The 22,246-nt window shown below is 39.4% G+C and overlaps 1 protein-coding gene across 1 annotated transcript in view; it reads right to left on the bottom strand.

The window, feature by feature from the left end:
• LOC117471385 (CUB and sushi domain-containing protein 1-like) overlaps window positions 1-22,246 on the bottom strand; it is a 385,022-nt gene that overhangs the window by 130,843 nt on the left and 231,933 nt on the right. Inside the window, exons 10-12 of the mRNA XM_034116353.1 lie at window positions 21,115-21,236; window positions 3,634-3,737; window positions 3,220-3,332 (exon numbers count right to left, since the gene is read on the bottom strand). Coding sequence (XP_033972244.1) covers window positions 3,220-3,332; window positions 3,634-3,737; window positions 21,115-21,236 — 339 coding nt within the window. The remainder of the gene's footprint in view (window positions 1-3,219; window positions 3,333-3,633; window positions 3,738-21,114; window positions 21,237-22,246) is intronic.

The raw sequence follows: 22,246 nt of genomic DNA, 5'->3' as shown, positions 1-22,246 counted from the left end.
GTGTGTGTGTGTGTGTGTGTGTGTGTTCTACACTTTAAACTATCTGTTGGGATGGAAGTACACCCGCAAGAATAGAAAACTCAAAGAGGTGGCAGGTGTGTGTTTCCATTTGTGTGTGTGTGTGTGTGTGTGTGTGTGTGTGTGTGTGTGTGTGTGTGTGTGTGTGTGTGTGTGTGTGTGTGTGTGTGTGTGTGTGTGTGTGTGTGTGTGTGTGGCCAAGAGCTCTTTGTCACACAATTGACGAGTGTCAGGATAGATATGAACGATGTTGAGCCCCTGGTAAGCATGTCCTTATGTTCCCACTACCCACTACCCAGTACCCACTTCTTGAGCTCACTATTTTGCCTTTTTTTAGTTTGATCCTTCTTTTTCTAATATTCTGTCATTTTCAATTCCTTCAAAGTTTAAGAGTTTTACTGAGATGCAGAAGACAGATTTATAACTCAATACAACATTGTATACTTCTGTTTATTTTCCTTTCTAAATGTCATATATTTTACAAAGTTATCTACTTAATTGAGATTAAAATAAACATAAAAACAGAGGGTAAAAGTTATGAAATAACAACACAAAACAAGGGATTTAGATTTAGATGTATTCTATTATATGCAAGACACAGAATGTGGTTTCAGTTTGTTCCAGCGATTTGTAAATCAACTTGCAGAGGATGGGAAATGCAGAGGGATGTACAGAAAGTATCAATCCTTGTGAGCAATTCACACTCAAAAGTTTTTGGGATAAAATTCTCATACTTTCTTTTGTTGGTTTATCTAACTGCTTTTATAAAACTTCTGTAAACAATAAACTATTCATGCATCTTTATTGCATGCTTTTTTAGGTTGATTTCCCCATCGTCAAAACCAAGTCAAAGTCAAGATTTAAAATCTGCAGTAAGGCAACAAGGTATCCAGATGCTGTTTTCCTAAAGTCAAAATTATACTTATACTTCAAATTCTACAGAATAATCTTTAAGACATCAAATGCTAATTTGTAGTCCTTTGACGAGTTAAAAAAGAATTACATTATTTATATCGTTACTCATTTCACAGCCAATTGCCATCAGCCTGAAAGTTGGCCGTAGCGTTTCACTGAAAGCTTCAATTATCATAATGGGCTGTGTGTGTTTAGGATATTAACTCACTCTATAATTACTCTCTCTCTGTCAAACATGCATATAAAGACACAGAAACGCACACAGCTGCAGTGATTGACAAGTGTAGCATGACAGAATCGCGTTTTCCTGCAGGGCTGAAACCCTACGAGCACTCAAGGGGGGGAACTGATCAAAGAGTGTAACTTGGTGACATTATATGATGTGACAGCATCATATATATATGCAAGGGCAAACACACAAAACACACCAAAGGCAGATGTTCAGTTATCCTGGGGAAAAGATCGTCTAGAGGTTATTAACTACTTTTAGTTCTTTGTTTGTTTCCTCTTTTCTTAGTTTCATAATGTGATATGTGTCATTGTCTTGAAATCAATATCACATAACATTGTTTTCGACCTCTTAGCCCAAGTTAACTGGTCGTTTGTTTGTACCACAAACCTGAAACCAATAGAACAGCTGTACAAGAGAGCTATCAAGGTGTTTGACAGAAAGCCATATTCATACCACCACTGTACCATCCTTGAAAAACACAATTTCTTGAGTTTTGACAATTTTAAGTCTTTTAAAAGTATGTGTTTTATTTATAAATGTTTACATGGACTGGCACCCCCTCCCTTAGGGGAATTCATCCACAGAAAACACACTGGACGCTGCACTAGGTCAGAAACCAGAGGAGACTGTGAAGTCCACCGCAGACGGACCACTTTCTGTCAAAATGTTCTATCAATTAAGGGCAGCTCTTTGTGGAATAGCCTCCCAACTGAGATACGGGATTGTCCCACTTTGAACAGTTTTAAAGGTCAACTAAAAGAATGGTTGAGAAACAAACAAACGTGCAATCACCGCTAAATGCACTTCAATACATCTACATAGCATCTCCTCTTGCACTTGATGTAGCTCTTTGATCTCCTCCTGCACTTGATGTAGCCCTTGTATCTTCTCCTGCACTTGATATGTCGTAGCTGCTACATTGTACTGCCATGTGGTAAATGCTTATATGCTGCTCATGCTCTTTCTGCATATCATGTATTTATTTTGCTATGTATATAAATGTCATGTTCTTAAATGTTGTATGTGAGGGACTACGGATGGAAACTAGCTCAAAGCTAAAATCCGGCATATTTACGTTTTTAAAGCATTATTTGTTTTAAATGTTCATCAATGTGCACTGTCCCTCTTCAAATAAATGATTAAATGAAAAAAAAAAAGTTGTAAATAGGAAAAAGACCCTAAATCTTAACCTCATGTTGAGCCAATGAAATATGTAAGCTGATGTCAAACATCACCTGCGTACAGTTTAAGGCAGTTTCTGCAGCTACACTGTGCTGAATCCCCCTCACAGTCACTGACCCTGGCACCTCTGTCACGAGCATCATTTAATCAAACATAGCTAAGCAGAACCAAGAGCACAACCTTCATCCCTCCACCATTCATGCTCACCTCCTCTCTCACACTTCTGTGATCTCTCCGAGTTTATTTCTTCTCACTCAATTTTGTATTGCGTTTCCTACTGTCCGTCAAACTCCTGTTGTCCTTTGTCCTCTGTCTCTATGTATAATGAATTACTTTTCTCTCTCTACCTTTCTTACTCTTTGACTCTGGTTAATCCAATTTAGTTTGGTTCCATTTAGTTCAATTCGATTTAAGGAGCTGGCATGGTGAGATGCAGAAGGTAATCAAATATATAAATATTATAAAAGGATTGCTCTAAGTAATAAATATTTAGAGGAACATATATATATATCTCTCGCTCACCTTCACTCACTGTGACTGTCACCATCTTTATCTCTCTATCAGTGTCAGCTTTGGTATAATATGAAAAATAACCAAGCAAAACGATCAACTGATTGACTCATAATTCATTTATTACCTTCTTGTAATGCACAGTCACACACACACTCACATGTATACACAAGGACAGACAACAACAGTTGTGTTCACCCTGTCAGCAAAGCCATGACTTTCACACTCCATTATGTATGCATCTTGTGTGTGTGTGTATGTGTGTGTGTGTGTGTGTGTGTGTGTGTGTGTGTGTGTGTGTGTGTGTCAGATACAGAGGGAGTGGTTTAAAAGCTGTGCATTCATTACAATGGAGGTCTTACCTTCGAAATGTGCCTTGAATCCCGCAGAGCCGATGGTATCATCTGACTGCAGGTGTAGCCACATCTGATTGGACAAGCTAACGATGAGGTCAGGGACACTGGAACCAGTAAGTCTACACACAAATACACACACACATACACACTGTTAATAAGCATTACAGGTTAATCGCTTTCCACTTAAAAGCGAGACTAAATTATCTTTAAATTGATTTATTTATGATTGGTGTACAGCATTGTTTATGCACACACATAGCATTCCTTTTGTAACCCATATAGTTAAAAATAGAACATCAAATGATTGTAGATATCCAATATATACACACATTCATTGGTCTTCAATTCTTCTTCTGATTGCCACCATTAACGTGTGTCAATATTACTATATTATAAGACAGAACACATGGTGGTGCTTACACAAAGAGTACCCTCCGAGTGTCTCCTATCTTCCCTCCATCTCCCACAGTAAGTGTGTCGTATCCTCTTTCCAGGTCAAACTCTTCAAATGACAGCTTTATCACCTGGAAAAACCAAAAGAAAGCAAGCACAGAAACAGTTATAGATACAGACAATCAGCAAAGGTGAGAATAGATCAAAGCAAAAAGGAAGACAACAGAAGAGAGAGTTTTTTATAAATGCCTGCAGGTATGGCCTCTTGCTGATTCACCCTCACAATTTCCAGCAATAGAAACTCATGATTATATCACTGGGGACATGTGAAACCTTAGAATTGAAATTCTGTTTGACAAACTACTTCCTCTCGAGAAATTAAAGTGCTACATGAAGATAAGGGCTGCATGTTAACAACACTAAATGAATAATAGTATTTTGTAAACAAAAAAAGATACTTTTAGAAAAGATAGGCAGGCTCTGCCAACCTCATGACCTCATGGCTAATTAAGTCTGATTCATTCCATGAAGTCATTTGTAATCACAGCAGAGAGGAACGTCACTTCAGAGCAAAACATAGGTACGGACAGTCCTAGAGAGTAATGTTCTTCTCAATTACCTTCAGGAGTGAAACAATACTGCAGTGACATATTCTCTGTAGTACTGTATATTATATTGTAAATGTGAATTTGGAAAAATAAGGTACATTGAGAAAAAAAGAGAAATACTGAAACACTGCTTTAAAAATGTGTGAGTAATGATAAACCAGAGAGAGGGAGAGACAACCAGTGTTCTTGGCTGTGACCATCCTCTAATTGAATGAAAGCTGCTTTGCCAAAGGTATAACAATTAATTTGACAGTGACATATTGATATTTCTAAAATAATCCATCTTTAATGCAAGAGGGCAGAGAGAAGAACTCCAAAACAGAAAGCAGCCTTGCTTTTATTTGGCAGCATCCTTTGTTATATTCATAGTTAAACAAATCTCTTCAGGGAGCCATGTCTGCTGCACCCTGCAACACATCATTCTGCTGTTGAACACTGAGAAAGTAGGTGTTTAATGCCTTACTTGCAGGCACGTTTGTGGCTGTAGTTGCATGCATACAGCACTGGGTCATCAATCTACTGTGCCCTCTAAAATGCCGTAATACTGGTCTTCTATTATTTGCTGCTTGTCCATTATTTATTAGCTCTTGATCATTTCCCTGACAGAATGGGAGATGGCATATTTCCGCCGTGTTCAGAAAACCTGCTGGTCTCGTTCAAGCAGTCTCTGGTGTATTGAGCACTAATATGAACCATGAACATGTGATGTTGTGGATGAGAATCCATCACATGGCAAATCACACCAGAGTGAGGAAAAACCCTACCGCAGGTGATAAGGATGTACAAATCATTTAAACTAGGCATAAACAGCTGTGCATAGCTAAGCCTTTGGCCGTGCTTTGTCAAAATAAAATTGGATAGCAAATGTTCAAATAATGTAAAAGGATATGGAATCCTCTAAGGGATTTACTGCAATCATGACAGGAATGGCAAAGAAGCCACGGTAACTGGAGAGATCGGTATTCACAGGTTTGAATGTATTCATAAACACACACAATCTCTAAAACAGTGCAAAATGATAAACCAAAGGGCTATCATTACAATAAAAATAGCATGTTTATTTTTTATATCAGCAACTTATGTTCAAGATGCAACTCAATAAATGTGAGGCTCATACTTGTAGAAAGCTTCTTTATATCTTATTATACACTACAGTGTGAAGCCTCTGGCAATGTTTATTGTTTCTAAAATGGCTAGAAATAATGTGAGAAAAATGCAAAACAGTATTGTGAGGTAATAACTTCTGGCTAACGACAAATCACAGGGAGCATTAATATGCTATTGTTGTGCTCTTATGTTGATGTGTTTTTGTAACAAATTATCCCTTTATCTTAAGGTTTATAGAGACCCATGGGTTTCTGTAGAGTAGTTTTAGGGATACATCATCATCACTGTCAAACATTTCAGATATTTCTATACTCAATATTTAATTCATCACCAGTTGTGTCTCTAGCCTCTAGTTTAACCTCTTGAGCCCCACGGACCTGCGGGCGGGGGCAAAAATGCAACATCTGCAAGAAACAGCGTCTGAGGGCTTCTTAAAATGTAACAAACTATGAATGTGTATATCCACTTAATGGGAAGAAACTCAGCTAACTGACGATATGAACCATTTTTACCGAAAGAAAACACAAGTCTCACAAGAAGCGTCGAAATGAGCCCTGAGCGAAAAAATGCTAACGCACAGAACTCACGGTAGAAATACGTTATTACTTATCGGATCTGCACAAACAAGATATCAGATTAAAGCTGAGATTCCGCAGATTCTAGAGGTATTAGTATCATCACTGTGCGATCAAAACTCAGGGCAGCAAAGGTAAACCCAGACAACACACCACCTATAGCTTTACTGAGCCAAAACGGCAAATATGTCTTACCTTTGCTGTTTTTCTGATCAAAAGTTGTGTTCAATGGCATTAAAACGAAAAAAACACGGCTGAAGGTTAGTCCATAGCTTAATCCAATGTGTCTGTGTCACTTTGAAATGATTACTGATAATCCATCATCTTATTTATGGCAATAAGCCTAGTTTTCAGTTTTCAGAGCGTAACATAGCTTTCGGTTTGGGCAAGCTGCGTGCGCATCACTCTCATTCCTCAATGGCAGCGCCATACGGCGCTGTTCAATGGTAACGTGTAGGTGGACTTAGGAACTTCCCTCTCGATTGTATTGGCTCTAACGGTTCAAAAGAGGTGTCAATCATCAAAATCGACCGAGGGGGGCCAGAGATATGGCAAATCCACCCAAATGACCCCAGAAGTGGGTTTTATTTTCTAAACCTCTCTAAAAAGGTTTTTTTTCTGCAATTAATCTAAGCTCATGAAACATAAAAATGAGACAAAGAAAAGTAAAGATAAGGTGTTGTTGTTGCAAGCCATGTTTGTTTGTTTGTTTGTTTGTTTGTGTCAGTTGATGTAAAAACTGTACAGCAGCTGCAACCTGTGCTCATAAATGTGCGCAGTCTGTTACCTAAATTAGATTTTGTCCGCATTTGGGCGAGCTCGACTGATGCTGATATCATTGTCTTATCAGAAACGTGGCTAGATAAATCTATTTTGGCCTCTGACATCTACTTAAATGGTTATAGTGTATATCGTACCGACCGTCCTAAAAAAGGTGGTGGCGTTGCCATTTATGTGAAAAATAAGTTTTGTGTAACCAAGATGGTTTCCAAATCTATTAGTAAACAACTAGAATTTTTAGCCTTCAATATTGAAGTAGCAAAGGGTCAACAGCTCATGGTGGTGGGCTGCTACAGACCCGCCTCAGCTGTCAAGGACTCTTTATCTTCATTGGCAAAACTTTTATCTCAACTTGACTACAAGGAAATAGTGCTGCTTGGTGATTTTAATTGGGACTGGTTAACTTCTGTGTCAGAGGATTTTAAAAACCTTTGTATCTCTCTGAATGTTACTCAGATTATAGACAGTCCTACTCGCCCTAACATTAAGTCCCCAAATAAATCCTCCTTAATTGATCTCATTTGAACTAATGTTCCCCATAAATACTTATCTGTGGGAGTATTTGCAAATGATCTGAGTGATCACTGTGTTGTAGCCACAATTAGGGACACAAAAGTCCAAAAGGTTAAACCTCGCATTATCAGTAAGAGAGACAAAAAACATTTTGTGGAGCAGGGTTTGTTCATGATCTGTTTGATTTTGATTGGGGTAAAATCGATCTGTGTGCTGATGTAGAAACTGCATGGTCTTATTTTTATCTTGGTTTTATGGAAATTATAGATAGACATGCACCCCTGCGTAAATTTAGAGTGAAGGGACGAGACAACCCTTGGTTTTCTGCTGACTTATCTAGTCTCCTTCATGAGAGAAACAAGGCCTGGGCAAAGGCTAGGAAATCCGGCTCAGAGGTAGAATGGCTACGCTTTAGGCAGCTAAGAAATAGCTTCACATCACAAATAAAAAGTGCTAAGTCTAACTATTATCTGTCAGTTACCACAAAGAACCTGAATAATCCTGGAAAATGTTGGAAAGCCATAAAATCGATATCCACCGGTGATATCCGTAATGAGCTACCTCCATGCATTACCACAGCATCTGGCACTATATCGGACAGGGCCACTATGTTAAATTGTTTTAATGAGCATTTTGTGTCCTGTGGCTCTCTGTTTGATTCTGTTTCTAACTCTGCTTCTGTGAACACCACAGTCTGTGACTCTGAAAAACGTGTTTTGGAAAACCCTTTTAGTTTTACTCCTTTTACTGTTGATGTTGTTCGTGAAGCTTTAACCAAGTTAGATCCTAAGAAACCGGCCGGCCCGGACAACGTGGAACCTTTCTTTTTAAAGATAGCTGCAGATTTTATTGCTCCACCTCTCACTACTCTTTTTAACCTCTCCCTCAGCACAAACACAATTCCAAAATTGTGGAAGTCAGCTTATGTCCTGCCTTTGCTGAAAGGAGGGGAGGCAACTGTTTTAAATAATTATAGGCCCATCTCTAAATTATCAGTTCTGGCTAAGGTTCTTGAACGCCTAGTGAGTGAACAGGTAAAGGTGTTTTTATGTACAAATGACATCCTGTCTAAACATCAGTCAGGCTTCAGAAAGCAACATAGCACCATCACTGCCACAATGAAAGTGGTGAATGATGTGGCGAGTTTTTTAGATAATAAGCAGAGCTGTGCAGCTCTATTTATTGACCTTTCCAAAGCGTTTGATACCGTCGATCATCGCATCTTAAAGCAGAGGCTACTCAGTATTGGCATATCCAGCCATGCAGTGGGGTGGTTTGTGAACTACCTCTCTGAAAGGTCCCAATGTGTTCATTTTGATGGGCTGTCTTCTGAGTGGTTAAACATTACTAATGGTGTTCCTCAAGGTTCTGTTTTAGGTCCACTTTTATTCTCCATCTACATCAATAGTTTAGGCGAAAATGTCGATGGAGCAACCTTACATTTTTATGCGGACGATACCGTAATGTACTGTGCACGTCCCTCCATTAAGGAGGCTGTTGTTGAATTGCAAGCTGCTTTTAACATTATTCAGACTCAGCTCTCTGAACTAAAGCTTCTTTTAAATGTTGATAAAACCAAGGTAATGCTCTTTTCAAAAGCCAAAAAGACACCAGAGCCTGTTTTAGATATTTTAACTACGCAAGGAATAAAACTTGAAGTGGTTGCCTGTTACAAATACCTTGGTATCTGGCTTGATGATTGTCTCACTTTTAAACGTCATGTCAATAACCTGCTTAAAAAACTGAGGGTTAGGCTAGGTTTCTTCTACAGGAACAAGTCCTGTTTCTCGCTCGAGGCCAGAAAAAGGCTATCTCTGTGACCTTTTTACCTGTGCTGGACTATGGTGATCTGATTTATATGAATGCACCTGCCAATTGCCTGGTCAAGTTAGATGCTGCGTATCACAGTGCATTGAGATTTGTGACCAACTGTAAAGCATTAACTCATCACTGTACCCTGTATGCAAGGGCTGGTTTGCCTTCACTAACTGTACGGAGGCTCAGTCACTGGTACATTTTTATATATAAAGCCATGTTAGGGAAACTTCCATCCTACATCTGCTCCCTGATCTCACGGCGAATTGTAAGTGGCTGAGATCGCATGCTGTGGTTTTATTAAATGTGCCAACTGCTAGGACTGTCTTAGGGAAAATAGCATTTAGATGCGCAGCTCCACTGTCCTGGAATAGTCTGCAATTAAAATGGAAACTGAGCAATCTGGTGCCACTCAATGTTTTTAAAGCTCGGTTGGATGCTACTGAATCGGAAGCTGTTGGTACCTGTGCATGTGGATAGTTATGTAAATTGTAATCCCTGAAATGATACTGTATGATGTCCTTTTGTTGCTCTGTTATGTTTTTAATGTTTCATGTGGAACCTACTTGAGCAGGTCTCCCTTGAAAAAGAGATCAATGATCTCAATGGGATATAACCTGGATAAATAAAGGTTTGAAATAAAGAAATAGAGTTAAGGAGAGCACAGTCAGAAACAGACAATCTGCACCAACACATCTTGACTTTGAGGGTGTGTGTGTGTGTATGTGTATGTGTATGTGTATGTGTGTGTGTGTGTGTGTGTGTGTGTGTGTGTGTGTGTGTGTGTGTGTGTGTGTGTGTGTGTGTGTGTGTGTGTGTGTGTGTGTGTGTGTGTGTGTGTGTGTGTGTGTGTGTGTGTGTAGAGAAGTGTCTCAGGTATATAGAATAATGTTCAGGTACGCCGGTTTCACTGTATGTTTAAGCGCAGTTTGTCTGTGTTTATGTGCCCAAATGTTTCCATCTCTCTGTATAAGTTTGTATATGTGTGTGTCTAGACAGTGAAGGCAGATAGTGGCAGCAGACTTAAGGGAAGGAACTGAAGCGTTACCACACTAAGGTCATTAGCAAGAAGCTCAGTGCTGTTCAATAGATCCAAACGGGCCCATTTAGAAAGACATTAGGAGCAGCCTGCAACCCCAAACTACATTCAATTAGCTTCTTCATTTCCTAAAGCAAGAAATAAACTCCAGATGAAGGAAGAAAGTAAGCAGATAAAACTGAAAGAAAAAGGAAAGAATAATCTAGTCTTAACATATCTTCAAATGCAACAAAGAGTGTAAACTTTGTTTATTGCTCCTAATTGACAAATATGCAAATTCACATATACCTCTACTCCTAAAATTAAGTACATAAATAAATGCAAATACAGCAATGAAGGAGTTAATACAAAAGGCAGCCAACTCAAATGATGCTTAGTAAAAGAACAATTTCCATTTACTGGTGAAAACTGCAGTATTCCAAAACTGGAATAAGCACATGTTCTAAAACAATATAAAATAGAGAGACACAAAAATATAAGTGATTCAATTGAAGAGACTTTCTTAATTCAGAGAAGATTAATTAACCAATGCTGTTATCCTCTAATTACATTTGGACTAAGGGTTCTCGTAAATCTAGCTCCGCCTCTACATACTCCTCATAAAGGGTGCTGATTAGTACAGAATTTGCCAGATGCCCCTCACAGTGTGTACTCAATGTTTCCTAACCTTATACAAAATAAGATATGGTAAATGTTAAAAGGACTGCCTTTATATAGCGCTTATATTTGGGACCCCTCAAAGCACTTCTACATATACACATCAGCATTCACCCATTCACACACATTCATAGAGAGGCTGCCATACACAGTGCAGCCTGCTCAGAGAGACTAACGTTCTCACACTGTTGGTCATGCCATCGGGAGCAATTTAGCATTAACTATCTAGCCCAAGGACACATCGACATGTTGACTGCAGGGGCTGGGGGTTGAACCATTGTACTACTGATTGGAGAACAACCATCTACCTCTTGAGCTATTTCTTTGTATAAATGCGTTTAATTTCATGGTATTATTGAGTTCCTGCAGTATTTATAGGTATTTCGGGAGAGAGGTTTCTCATGTTCACTCCAAATGTGGACAGTACAGGAAAAAGCAGTGGATCTGTCTAAAGGTGGATGCTCTTTGAAAGGATAAGTGAAGCGTTATCACTTTAAAGTCATTACCAAGCGGCTAAGCAGCTAAGAGCAGCTCAATAGGCCATTTAAACATTGTTAAGAGCACTGTGCAATCCAAACCTACAGTGAAATACTCTCTGTCTGTCAGCCAGTTAAGTTGTAGTGGCCTGATTTTTAGGGTCTCTCCGGGGCATGATCACAGCCAGAGAGAAACTGATAGTAATCTCGCTCCCACTCTGATCTTTAATTCACAGCAGATCTGTATTTGGCAGTCAAGTTAACAATCTGAGACAGATTCTGCTTTACGTTGTATGCCTGATGATCTTGCCCTCAGTGTTGTTAGCTTACATCAAAATATTGCAGGAGAACACACACTTCTAATTGGGTGGACTTGTTTTTGAATATCCTTGTGGATCCAAGGCTTCAGCAGTGCTGAGTCACTGCAAAGCAGAAACAGTAGGGAGACATTATCGCACAAATACAAAACCATAAATGTATCCATCCATCCATCAATCTAAATCAAGATCAAGTTTTTTAAATAATAATGAAAGAACAATATTTGTCCAGACAAGCAGGAAACAGTTCATTGTTGTGCTGAAAGGCACTTCAGCTTCTCTGCATTGTTATGTACACCTGGGACCTCTGGTCAGAGGGCAGCTTCCCCACCATACTAACAATGCTGGCGTGCTGCTATAGGTTCCCCTTCAAAATAAGATTTGATTTGGACCCTGTTAAAATGTCAACAGTGGCTGCACTTCTAATGAATTACATTCGGTCAGCCATTTCAACCACAAACTAAGCTGAGGTGACCCCTGCCAAGGGTAGTGCGTGTGGGTAAAGGTTTCATTTCAATCTCTGTGGCAGTGACACCCGCATTCCTGAAAGGATGCAGAAAACTACAAAAACATAACTCGAACAGTCAGTATTTTCTCTCCCGATTGGATTAACCTCACAACTGACCCACTCTAAATGTAACAACAAATAAAAAACAACATTTTTCTTTGAAACATTCGAGGTATTTCCTTGGTAAAGATTTGGAAGACAAGACAAATTGCCATCGTTGTACATTATTTTCCAACAAAATAAAACTTTCACAAATTGCCTCACTTGAAACAGAAGCAGGGATGGGGTATAGTAAATCCCCACACAGGCATAAACCTTTGAGCATGATAGAAGTTGAATCAAAATGAAAAAGACAATATTTTGAAGCCAGACTGCACATCTTTAGAAGTAGGTTACGCTAACTGACATTAGAGGTAACTTATTTAAACATTAAAGAACCTGTAACTCATACGACGTGACATCAGTAAACCACACACCACTGATGGTTATAAACTTGGATGATATAACACTGAGGATGCTAGACTGACACGGGAGGAACAACCACATTCTTCATCTTCATCTTTCATTCCATTTGTCACTTCCTGTCCACATTGATAGTGTCACACTTATGACCACACCTTATGATACCACTATTTCAGTGACATTTAGGGTCCTAACTTTGATGTGTTTAGGGAAGACAAGCTCGATTCAGCTGCAGGCCCAATGGAATTCAGGCTATAGCAAGTTCTTTTTACAAATATATTGTGCCCTCTAAAGCTTAGATGCATTTCTACTACCCTGGGTCTAAAATAAAGTGTCAAGAAAAAGTAGAAACTATGTACTGAGGTGACCCCTTGGCGCACGCAGTACAGAGAGAGAACAGCTGTCCTGAAAGCAGTGTACAAGAATTCCCCTGCTGAGATTCTGCAGCTATGTTAGGTCATTGGTGAGCTGCCACCATTTCAGTTAGGGGACTTTTTTCCAATAGATTACTTTAAGCCTTTTACCAAATAAACAAGTATAGGATCACCTGAAATCCTGCTTGAGGATAACACCTGCAGCTCACCCTTAATGCCTGGGAAAGGGATTTTCAAAAGAGTCAATGGGTAAATAAAACACACTGCCTGTACTAAAGGATTTATCAAGTACTATACATTTTTGTAATCCTACATTTATTTTCTTAGTATCATTTATTTGATAATCTAATGAATTGTAGAGGTACCTTTTTTGCTCATTGCAGCTGAAGAGTGTTTTAAATCTTCTTTACAGTGCACTGCATCTTGCAACAACACTTTATTTAACAATGGCTACAGACCGAGCAGGGGCAGAGCGAGGGACACACACAGGATGCTGCATACAAGCCTCTGTTTATTCCTTTAGATCAGCGGTGTTAACGACATAGTTAACCAGCACAAAGAGGAGACTGCTGCAGCTCAATATGCATAGAGGTCCACGTTCAATGCCACAACATTAGCTAGCTTGGCTGTAGGGTCAACTCATTAACTGACTGACTTACTTCTTATTTTACTAATTGTCATGTGGATGGTTCCCATGGTCTACTGCCACGCATTATTGTGGCGTACATTTGCTGCACTCTGCATAAAGGCTTTAAGCATTGATTCTCGTTCTATTTCTTTCCAAGGTCTTGACCTGCGGGAGAGAGAGCAACATATACAGATGGCCAGCAATCACAAAGATAAAATAGATATACAACTATCCAATGACAGTATACCTGATCTGCATGTCTTTGTTCTGGGTAAGGAAAAAGAAGAATGACTGAATTCCTTCAAATGTAGCTAAAAGTGACTTATCTCCTCTCAAGAGGTTTTTGTTTTTTTACTATCATGCCTCTTGACTTTATATGTCAATGTTTTTGAGCTTTGTTGCTTTGTACCGTTATATGCTTTGACAAGTGAGTTTCCGTGTGGGACAAATAAAGTACCAGTCAATTTAATAATAGTCTGGCTGGGATGCCGGCCTGCTGGCTGTACCCTCAGAGTACCCAGATGTGCCATGTTTATGTAGCAATCCTCCCCCGAGGTGACCTCTGCTTTAAGTGCTAAGGAAGTAAACGGCGGCTGCCTGGTGAAATAACTCCCTAGTCGAGGTTGCTACGGCACCTTTGAGTGCTGTTGACCTGTTCGCTGGACAGTTTAGGAAAATGAACTGCAAACTAGGTTTGAGCAGCAGCTGTGTGACAGCCCTCTTGAAACTGCATTATAATCGATAAAGTGATTCGGCAGAAAACTACCTAACATCAGCAGTCTGTGGGTTGAGAAATGTACTTTGAGAATTCTGGATTTAAGCAGATGCCTTAATGCTTTACATTCCAGCTCCAAAATAAATGTAATTCACATGGTAACATTGGGACATGCATGCATCAAATGGACAGCCTGGTGAGGTAGAAAGGTGCAAGGTTCAGGGATGAGAGCCAAAGAGAGTGAATTATGGTCATTCAGCCTGCCAAATTACAGAATAGCAAAAAGCCTTGAATTGAGATAATGTCCTAATTAGGCAGCTACTGGTGAATGTTTTTCCATTACCACGGACACTGATGGTTATTTACTCTGCACTTTACTGATGCATTTGCTCAGTATATGAGATCAACATCCTCACCCAGCTATGTATGTTGTACAATGGGCAGTGATTCAGAATGTAGACAGTATCTAATTGTAGCAACAATGGAGTCCTACCACTACAGTACATATTCAGTGTTAGAGTACATATTAAAAAGGTAGTTGTTAGTCTTAAGCTACAGTAACACTTAGAGAGGACACATCAAGCAGTAAAGAGTCATATAATATTGAAACTGTTGTGTGGCTTAGTGCATTATTTTGGTCTGTAACAACAACACTGTGCTCCCTAACAAAACTGCTGAATCTCCAAGAGAGGCAACAGAACTAAAAATAGGCCCAAACAGGAGACAACACTAAGGTAATCACACAGGGTTTAAATAACCCCCCACTCAACTCAACTTATTTGGAAAATAACAATAAATACAACTTTTTGTAGTTCGCAGATCAACCTTCCCTGTTCCACTTAACCTACAGAACATGAAGAAGTGTATTTAAAGCTATATTAACTGTATCAATTTAAAGGTCGGATCAAAAACAGCAAATATTATAAGATTATAAGTGATCGTTTTCATGTTTTTTCTGGTTTTTAGCTGATACTAGACTCAAGCTGAAAAACTTGACCTTGTTTTTGGTTATCTGATTATGATAATGAGGTAAATATTGAGTATTGTGTCTGGATCCTGTAACAGCTTGCATGGTTTTGCAGTCATGTTGTAAAATGAGGCTGGACCTCAGCATATTGTGGTTAAGGACGTTATCGGTCTTTATTGGCAACACTTTCTGTATCGAGTCAAATTTAACAGAACTTGATAGAATGTCACCGAATGTGTCCTGCCAACAATGAAGTGATGATGATGATCCATGCATGAAAATGACCCAACATCCAATACCATAATATCACCCGCACACACACACTCTAATATGTATTCATTAGGAAAAAGACAGCGATGATTAGAGGCCTAATGGGCATGTGTGATGATGCGTTTAAGGGTGTGTGTGTGAGAGCAGTCAGGCATGGTTCAGACTTGAACAAAATAATGATCTGTTTCATACTGATGAATCAAATGATTGACATTCACAAAAACATTGCTAAGTCCTTTTTTCTGCTCAACAACCAAGTTTTTCCTCTCTACTACCTGAAAGTTGACAGTTTACCCGACAACATATTTTTCACAAGCTCTGGCAGTTAGCAATTAAGCTGGCAGACAGAAAACACACAGTCAATATTCATAAAATCACACACAACCAGGTGCCTGTTCACAAAAGTAAACAAATAACAACACAGGCACACACTCATTCAAAGCATTCAAAGCACATCCACAGCATTTGAAGACAGGCTGTCAGACCATTACAAACTGTATTGATTGTGCTGCTTTTATTCAGAACTTAACAGAATGACAACAGACACGCACGCAGCCAGCACTTATTGAAACTTGTGCAGGTAAGCTACACAAAGACTAAACAAAAAGGCATACACACTTCGATAAAAACATTTGTCTCTGTCTCAATTTTGTACGGCATGTTATTGATGAAAGAAGTCATCTGGAATAATAGTCAGTCAGAGGCAAGGGAGAGAAGGAGGAGAGGAGACAATGGGTCTGAGATTCAGAGAAAAAAAGAAAGGTCTAAAGAAATCACAGTTATTCATTTTGATTCAGTCCTTTGAAATATCTTCTTCTATCTCGCTGCGTTTCTCTCTAACTGACCAGAAAAGGCCATAACAAAATAACTATGAAGAAAGATCCATTTTAAGTGGAAAGATGTATTTTACTAAAGGAAGACATGCTTATTGAAGAGGTTGACTAAAAACAAGTTAAGGCCCTTTAAAACAGATGCATGTCCAAATAAAGAGATGAGATCATAAAGATGGAAATGCTGATTAAGTATTTAAAAACAATTCCTAGACATTAAGGACATTCCTAGACAGTAGATGACGCTTATTTGAGAATACATCTCAGTTTAGGTTTATTGTTTTTTTTATTATAAACTTTATATTTTGATCTTTTAAGACATTTCATTTGGACAAAATCCATGTCAAGTGAAAAGTGGAAATATGTAGAAAATAATATAAGAGTAACCAATATTAAAGGTGGGGTAGGTAAGTTTGAGAAACCGGCTCGAGATCGCTAGAATTTGAAAATACACAACCGGAGAAAATCTGCCACTTCCTTACAGAGCCCCTCCTCCATCACACACGAACGTGCACATGACCAATGAGGGCACGAGATAAGTTTGTGCACAGATGGAAGGCTGACAGGCAGGTAGGCCACCCAGTTATTTTAGCCAAAATTTGGCTAAAATGATTGGTCGTGCTTTTTACAGTACTACTGCTTCCACAGATGACATTTTTTTATGGATTTTTTGTCAAAGCACTTAAGATATTCATTGCTATCGGGATGTTAAGAGCATTCCATGGAATATAACAAAAAGTGTATCTCGAGCCGGTTTCTCAAACGTACCTACCCTACCTTTAAGAAATAAAAAATAGATTGGTAAAATCTACAAACAGTAGAAAGAAATACTAAACTATTTAGTTTTCTTTGTATTTATTCAAATCATAATTACAAAGGTTTAAAGGTAAAATGTAAAAAATCCATACTGTTTTGTTGTTCACTGATCTGCTGTGAACATTTTAAATGTTGTCGTATATAAGTGGTAATAAGAAATAATAACAAAGTTCTTGTTTGCTTTCTTCTCAATAAAGAGTGCAGGCTGACATGTCAAGGTGCATTCACTGCATTTGTCATCCTTTAAAGTGCCACTTGGTTTAAAGAACATTATGGCAACAAGGTATGTCAATGTCAAAGTAACCTTAAAGGTCCCATGTCATGGCCATTTCTACTGATTATAATTCCATTGTCGAGGTCTACTAGAATAGATTTAAATTGTTCAATGTTCCAAAATCACATTGGTTTCTCATACAGCATCTCTGTATAGCATGTGTATTCACTCTCTGTCCTAAACGGCTTGTTGGAGCTTCTGCCCCCCCTCCCTATGAGCCCAGTGTGCTCTGATTGGTCAGCTCGCCCACTCTGTTCTGATGAGTCCACCACCGTTACAGCGGAACATCAGTGATTATGTGTTACAATGGCTTTTGCAACCAGAAAATGACACCAGTAATGACAAACAGTTGAGAATGCTGCGTGGGGTCTGGGTGCCGTGTTGCGGGGCTCGCTGCTGGAGCGGACAGCCCGAGCTCGGCCGGAGCACACACACACACCCGCAGCCTCGCTGTGGGTCTGTGTGTGTGCTCGGACCGGGCCCGGGCCGGGCCTCGCCGTATCCCGCTGTCTCAGGCTGAGAAATCTGCGGGGCTGCAGCTGAGAAAAATAAGGCTGGCTGAGTGTGTGTGTGTGTGTGTGTGTGTGTGAGGAGCTCCGCGGATTGGTCCATTTGGAACAATTGGTCCATTTGGATCGTCACTTGGTTCCCGGAAGAAAAAAATGGAAAAAGAAAATCTCCAACGAGGCGTTCTGGGGCAGCATAGACAGGTATTTTCTGTGTTAGAGTTTTACTCGCTACAGGGTGTACTTTGAGGGTTTGTGACTTTGCAGACCGTTTACATGCAGAAAAAGCTACATAACACACAAGGGGACGGGTACTAACTGGAAAAGCATGACATGGGACCTTTAAGCATTTACCTAAAAAAAACAAAAAAATTTACATTTGTGTGGACTTTCTAAGCTATTTATCTTACATTTGAAACCTCTGTGAACCGTAAAGTGGTGGAATAAGAAGGATTACACCTCATACATTCATTTGTTGTCAAAGGAGAATATCAGTAAAGCTACACAAGTGTTCAACACATGAGTATATAGTGCATGCATTGTAAAATGGATTGGGCATTTTATTCAATGTGCCAATTTAGATTATAATCCATTATTTCCTATTCCACTCTACTCCAGTCTAGTCTAGTCTCTAACAGTCTTTATCCTCTTGTTTGCCTCTGTCCTTGTCTCTCCCTCTGTGGATGTAGATAGTGACATTCTGCAAATGCCAGCAGCTGTAGTAGCTGATAATCTGTCATTATAGCACATTCTTAAAGTGCTCTAAAACCTCAAGCATTTTAAACGTACACACACACGCGCACACACACACGGTACACAAAACAGATCAAATGCATTCCATCTGTCATAAGCTATAGGCTATGTGAATCTATTATACTCAATTGTATTATATTTTTCTTAAAACCCCTTGTAACACACATACACCCACAGAGGCAGACACACACACACACACACACACACACAACACACACACACACACACACACACACACACACACACACACACACACACACCACACACACACACACACACAACACACACACCCACACACACACACACACACACACACACACACACACAACACAGCACACACACACACACACACACACACACACACACACACACACACACACACACACACACATATCTAAAATCAAGCACTACCACTAATAATATATTGCAAATTGGTCATGATGGAAAAAAAGCAATGGTGTCTATTTTAAAGAGTTACCTGTGGCTATGATTTTTTGGAAGACAAAAGCTACACGTCTAATGTCACTTCCAAATTGTTTTTAAAGATGCAGACAAGTAATTTCCGGCAATTAACCGGTCTGGAAAAAGTATCAAATCTCCACCTAAAGTGCAGAGACATGATTAGATGGTTAGATACATCTACTCTACACTCTGGTGAAACTTGGTCACAGCAGCATGTTGCCATGTCTCTCTATCAAGGTCAGAGAGACACAGAAGAGAGCACAAAAGCCCATTTTGTTTTCTCTCTACTCAATTATATCTCAGCATTTCTCCATCCTACTCACTCAGAGGCTCTGAGGTGAGTATACTCCATTTCCATCCATCTTTAGAGAAAACCTCAATGCCACATGTCAAGTACTTGCTTGGACATTCACACTTGTTCCCTTTGCTCTCTTCCTGGTGCTCACTTGTTAATAGTGAAGTGGCTATCTGAACATTCAGCCAGCAATTTTCCCCTCTACTTTTCCACTCTCTTTTTCTCTGTAGTTTTCAGCTAGCTCAGTGCCATCTTGCTCTACTTATGCTTTGCGCTTTCTCTACTTTCAGCATCTTCAAACTTAACATTTTAGGCAAATAAAATTGAAAAGAGGAAAGAAGATGATATAAGGAGAAAGTAGATGAGTGGCGAGCAGAGCAGAGGGAGAGAGCTGAAGTAAAGTATAGAGAATACAGGATGGAGATGTGAGGCAAGCAGAAGTAAAGACCAGAGAGCAGGAAGTGGGCAAGAGGAGAAGAAGTTCAGACAGAGTATGTGATGACACATGAAGACTAAACATACTACCTTGAGCTAAACTGCAGACAGAGACATTTGAGTTATGTACCTCAGGTATATGAAACATTTATATCTTTAAGACAACTACTCAACAACAAAGTTCACTGCATACAATTGGGGAGATGGGGTGATCATGAGCTCAGCAATGGAAACAGAATTTAGAAAAAACAGCAGGAAAACTAAAAAGGAAGCCTAAAAAAATAAACCACGTCTTACAGCATGGCCTGTGCCCTGTACTACGAAGCAGGATTTTCGCTTAGCGAGGTAACTTCAGGGTTAACTCTGGGTTTCCAGTCGACGCTGGTTCACTTCTTACCGGGGTAGATCTCCATGGTAACTTATGCTGAACACCAAACCTGCTCCGGAGCACCTCCCATCTTCAAATCAATCTGACTATTATAACATTAGCGTTAAGAAAGCTTACTTAAATATCTGCCCCAACATAAGTAACCGGATCAAAGTAACATTCCGTACAGTCCGTGACACTGTGAGTGCAGACATCGATGTGTCCCATTATCATTCATATCACATCATCAATCATATTTCCTTATCCGAGTCAGCTTCTCGAGCCGTATCTGGCCGTGCAACACTTACATTGTCACATACTGTATGCTAAAATATTATTTTAAGCAACACGTTAAGTTGAAGAAACACTCAAATGTAATTAAAGTCAGATCCACTCGTGTCTTAAGGCCCCTACACACCAATCTGACACCAAAGAACACGTCCCGACGGACCCGACTGTTGTGTCGCCTCACGTCTCCTGCGTCTTGGCCAACAGTCGCACCGGGCGGGACACACTAATCTGAGTAGGGCGACAGGACGCTCATTGGCGGCCAGACATCTATCCACGGCCGAAATTGGCTTGGTGTGTAAGGACCTTTATACGGGGCAGTGATATAATAAACCTGTTAATGTACGAATTCAAACACTCTGTAGTTTTTTTTTGTTTTTTTACCATCTGTTCTGTATTCACCTTGCAGGTGCAACTATGTGGCTTTTATCCTGGTTTATCTGTTTAAGTCATGGATGTTTAAAGTTTAACTTCTTCATATGTCTAATATTATAGATTACTTTTCATTCAGGAAGTATGACACTGCGCCCACTATCCCACTGAGCCACAGCCTCCCCAAATTCAAGGTACAGTATAGAAGATTTATTTCCCCCACGCCAGATTATAATTACCTTTTTTATTGAAATGCCTGTTAAAACAATGGAGAAATAAAGTAATGAAAATGAGCTCACCTTCTCAGAGTCCATTGCACTGATGACCCACACACAGTGTGCGTTGTTCTCATATTGAACAGGGTAGTTAGGCGAAGTTATGACCCCTTTGGGCCCCCTTAGATTGCTGCCACAGGTACGAGCTACAAAGGAAGAAAGCAAAAGAAAGACAGAGTTTTAAAAGAGATTAATGGGGTAATCAAAAATTACACTCAGATTGGAAATGGCCTTGTTCCTGTTAAGAGAAGGGACAGAGGGAGAGTGGGCCAGCGACGGACGAAAAAGGTTCAATGTGACCAAAACTGACACTGTGGCATTTGGACACTGAATTTGGACATTTAGTTGGACCTACATACAAGTGCAAACAGTATACAGTCATCAGTTATACATATATGGGGAACACATCTAAAATAATCAATACTGTCATTGAACCAAATATTTAAAATGTCCTGAAATCAAATCAATCACAATGTCTTTCCGCATCTTCCTTACGTAGGTTTTTGGACAAATACCAGCAGCTAGTGAGATTGAACTGATTACATTTTTACATGTAGTCTACAAAAGAAATCAGAAAATGGTTAAACATGTTACTTGGAAAAATCAATTTACTTAACAAACAGTTGAAAATCCAATATTATATGTATATAATAACATTGAATAAAAGTTCATGCTGCAGAGAACAGGAGAAACAAGGGATTATTCTAGGAACTGAATCAAATTGCACAAACAATGAAAATATCATGAGATCCAGAAGTGCACAGAGTGATTTCTGAGAGAGAAAAGACATATTTTATATTGATACAAAAATAAAAAGCCATAACAAAACCCCTGGTGCAGTTGAAGAAAACACTGTGGGCTGTGGTCTGATGACAAATATCAGCAAGTATCAGGGGTTTGATTAGAACAACATATTGCATGGTCATATGTTGTCTATCAGGCCATGTCTGGTCAAGCAAACAAGGTCTTTTAAATAATTGAAGGTCACGATGATCCCAAAAGAAAACAACAGCAAATTAGAAAACTACAAACCAGGATGAGGTCCGACATCGTCTACTCTTAAGATGTGAGGCTTCTCTCTGAATAATGTTGCAATAATAAACAACACATAACTTAATATCTGCTAAAGGACAATCCAAGGGAGCTGTCTTAATGG

The sequence above is a fragment of the Trematomus bernacchii genome, unplaced genomic scaffold (genome assembly GCF_902827165.1).
Source record: "Trematomus bernacchii unplaced genomic scaffold, fTreBer1.1, whole genome shotgun sequence".
In the NCBI taxonomy this organism is placed as follows: Eukaryota; Metazoa; Chordata; class Actinopteri; order Perciformes; family Nototheniidae; genus Trematomus; species Trematomus bernacchii.
The sequence above is the reverse complement of the archived record's forward strand: the minus strand, read 5'-3'. Positions and strand labels throughout refer to the sequence as shown.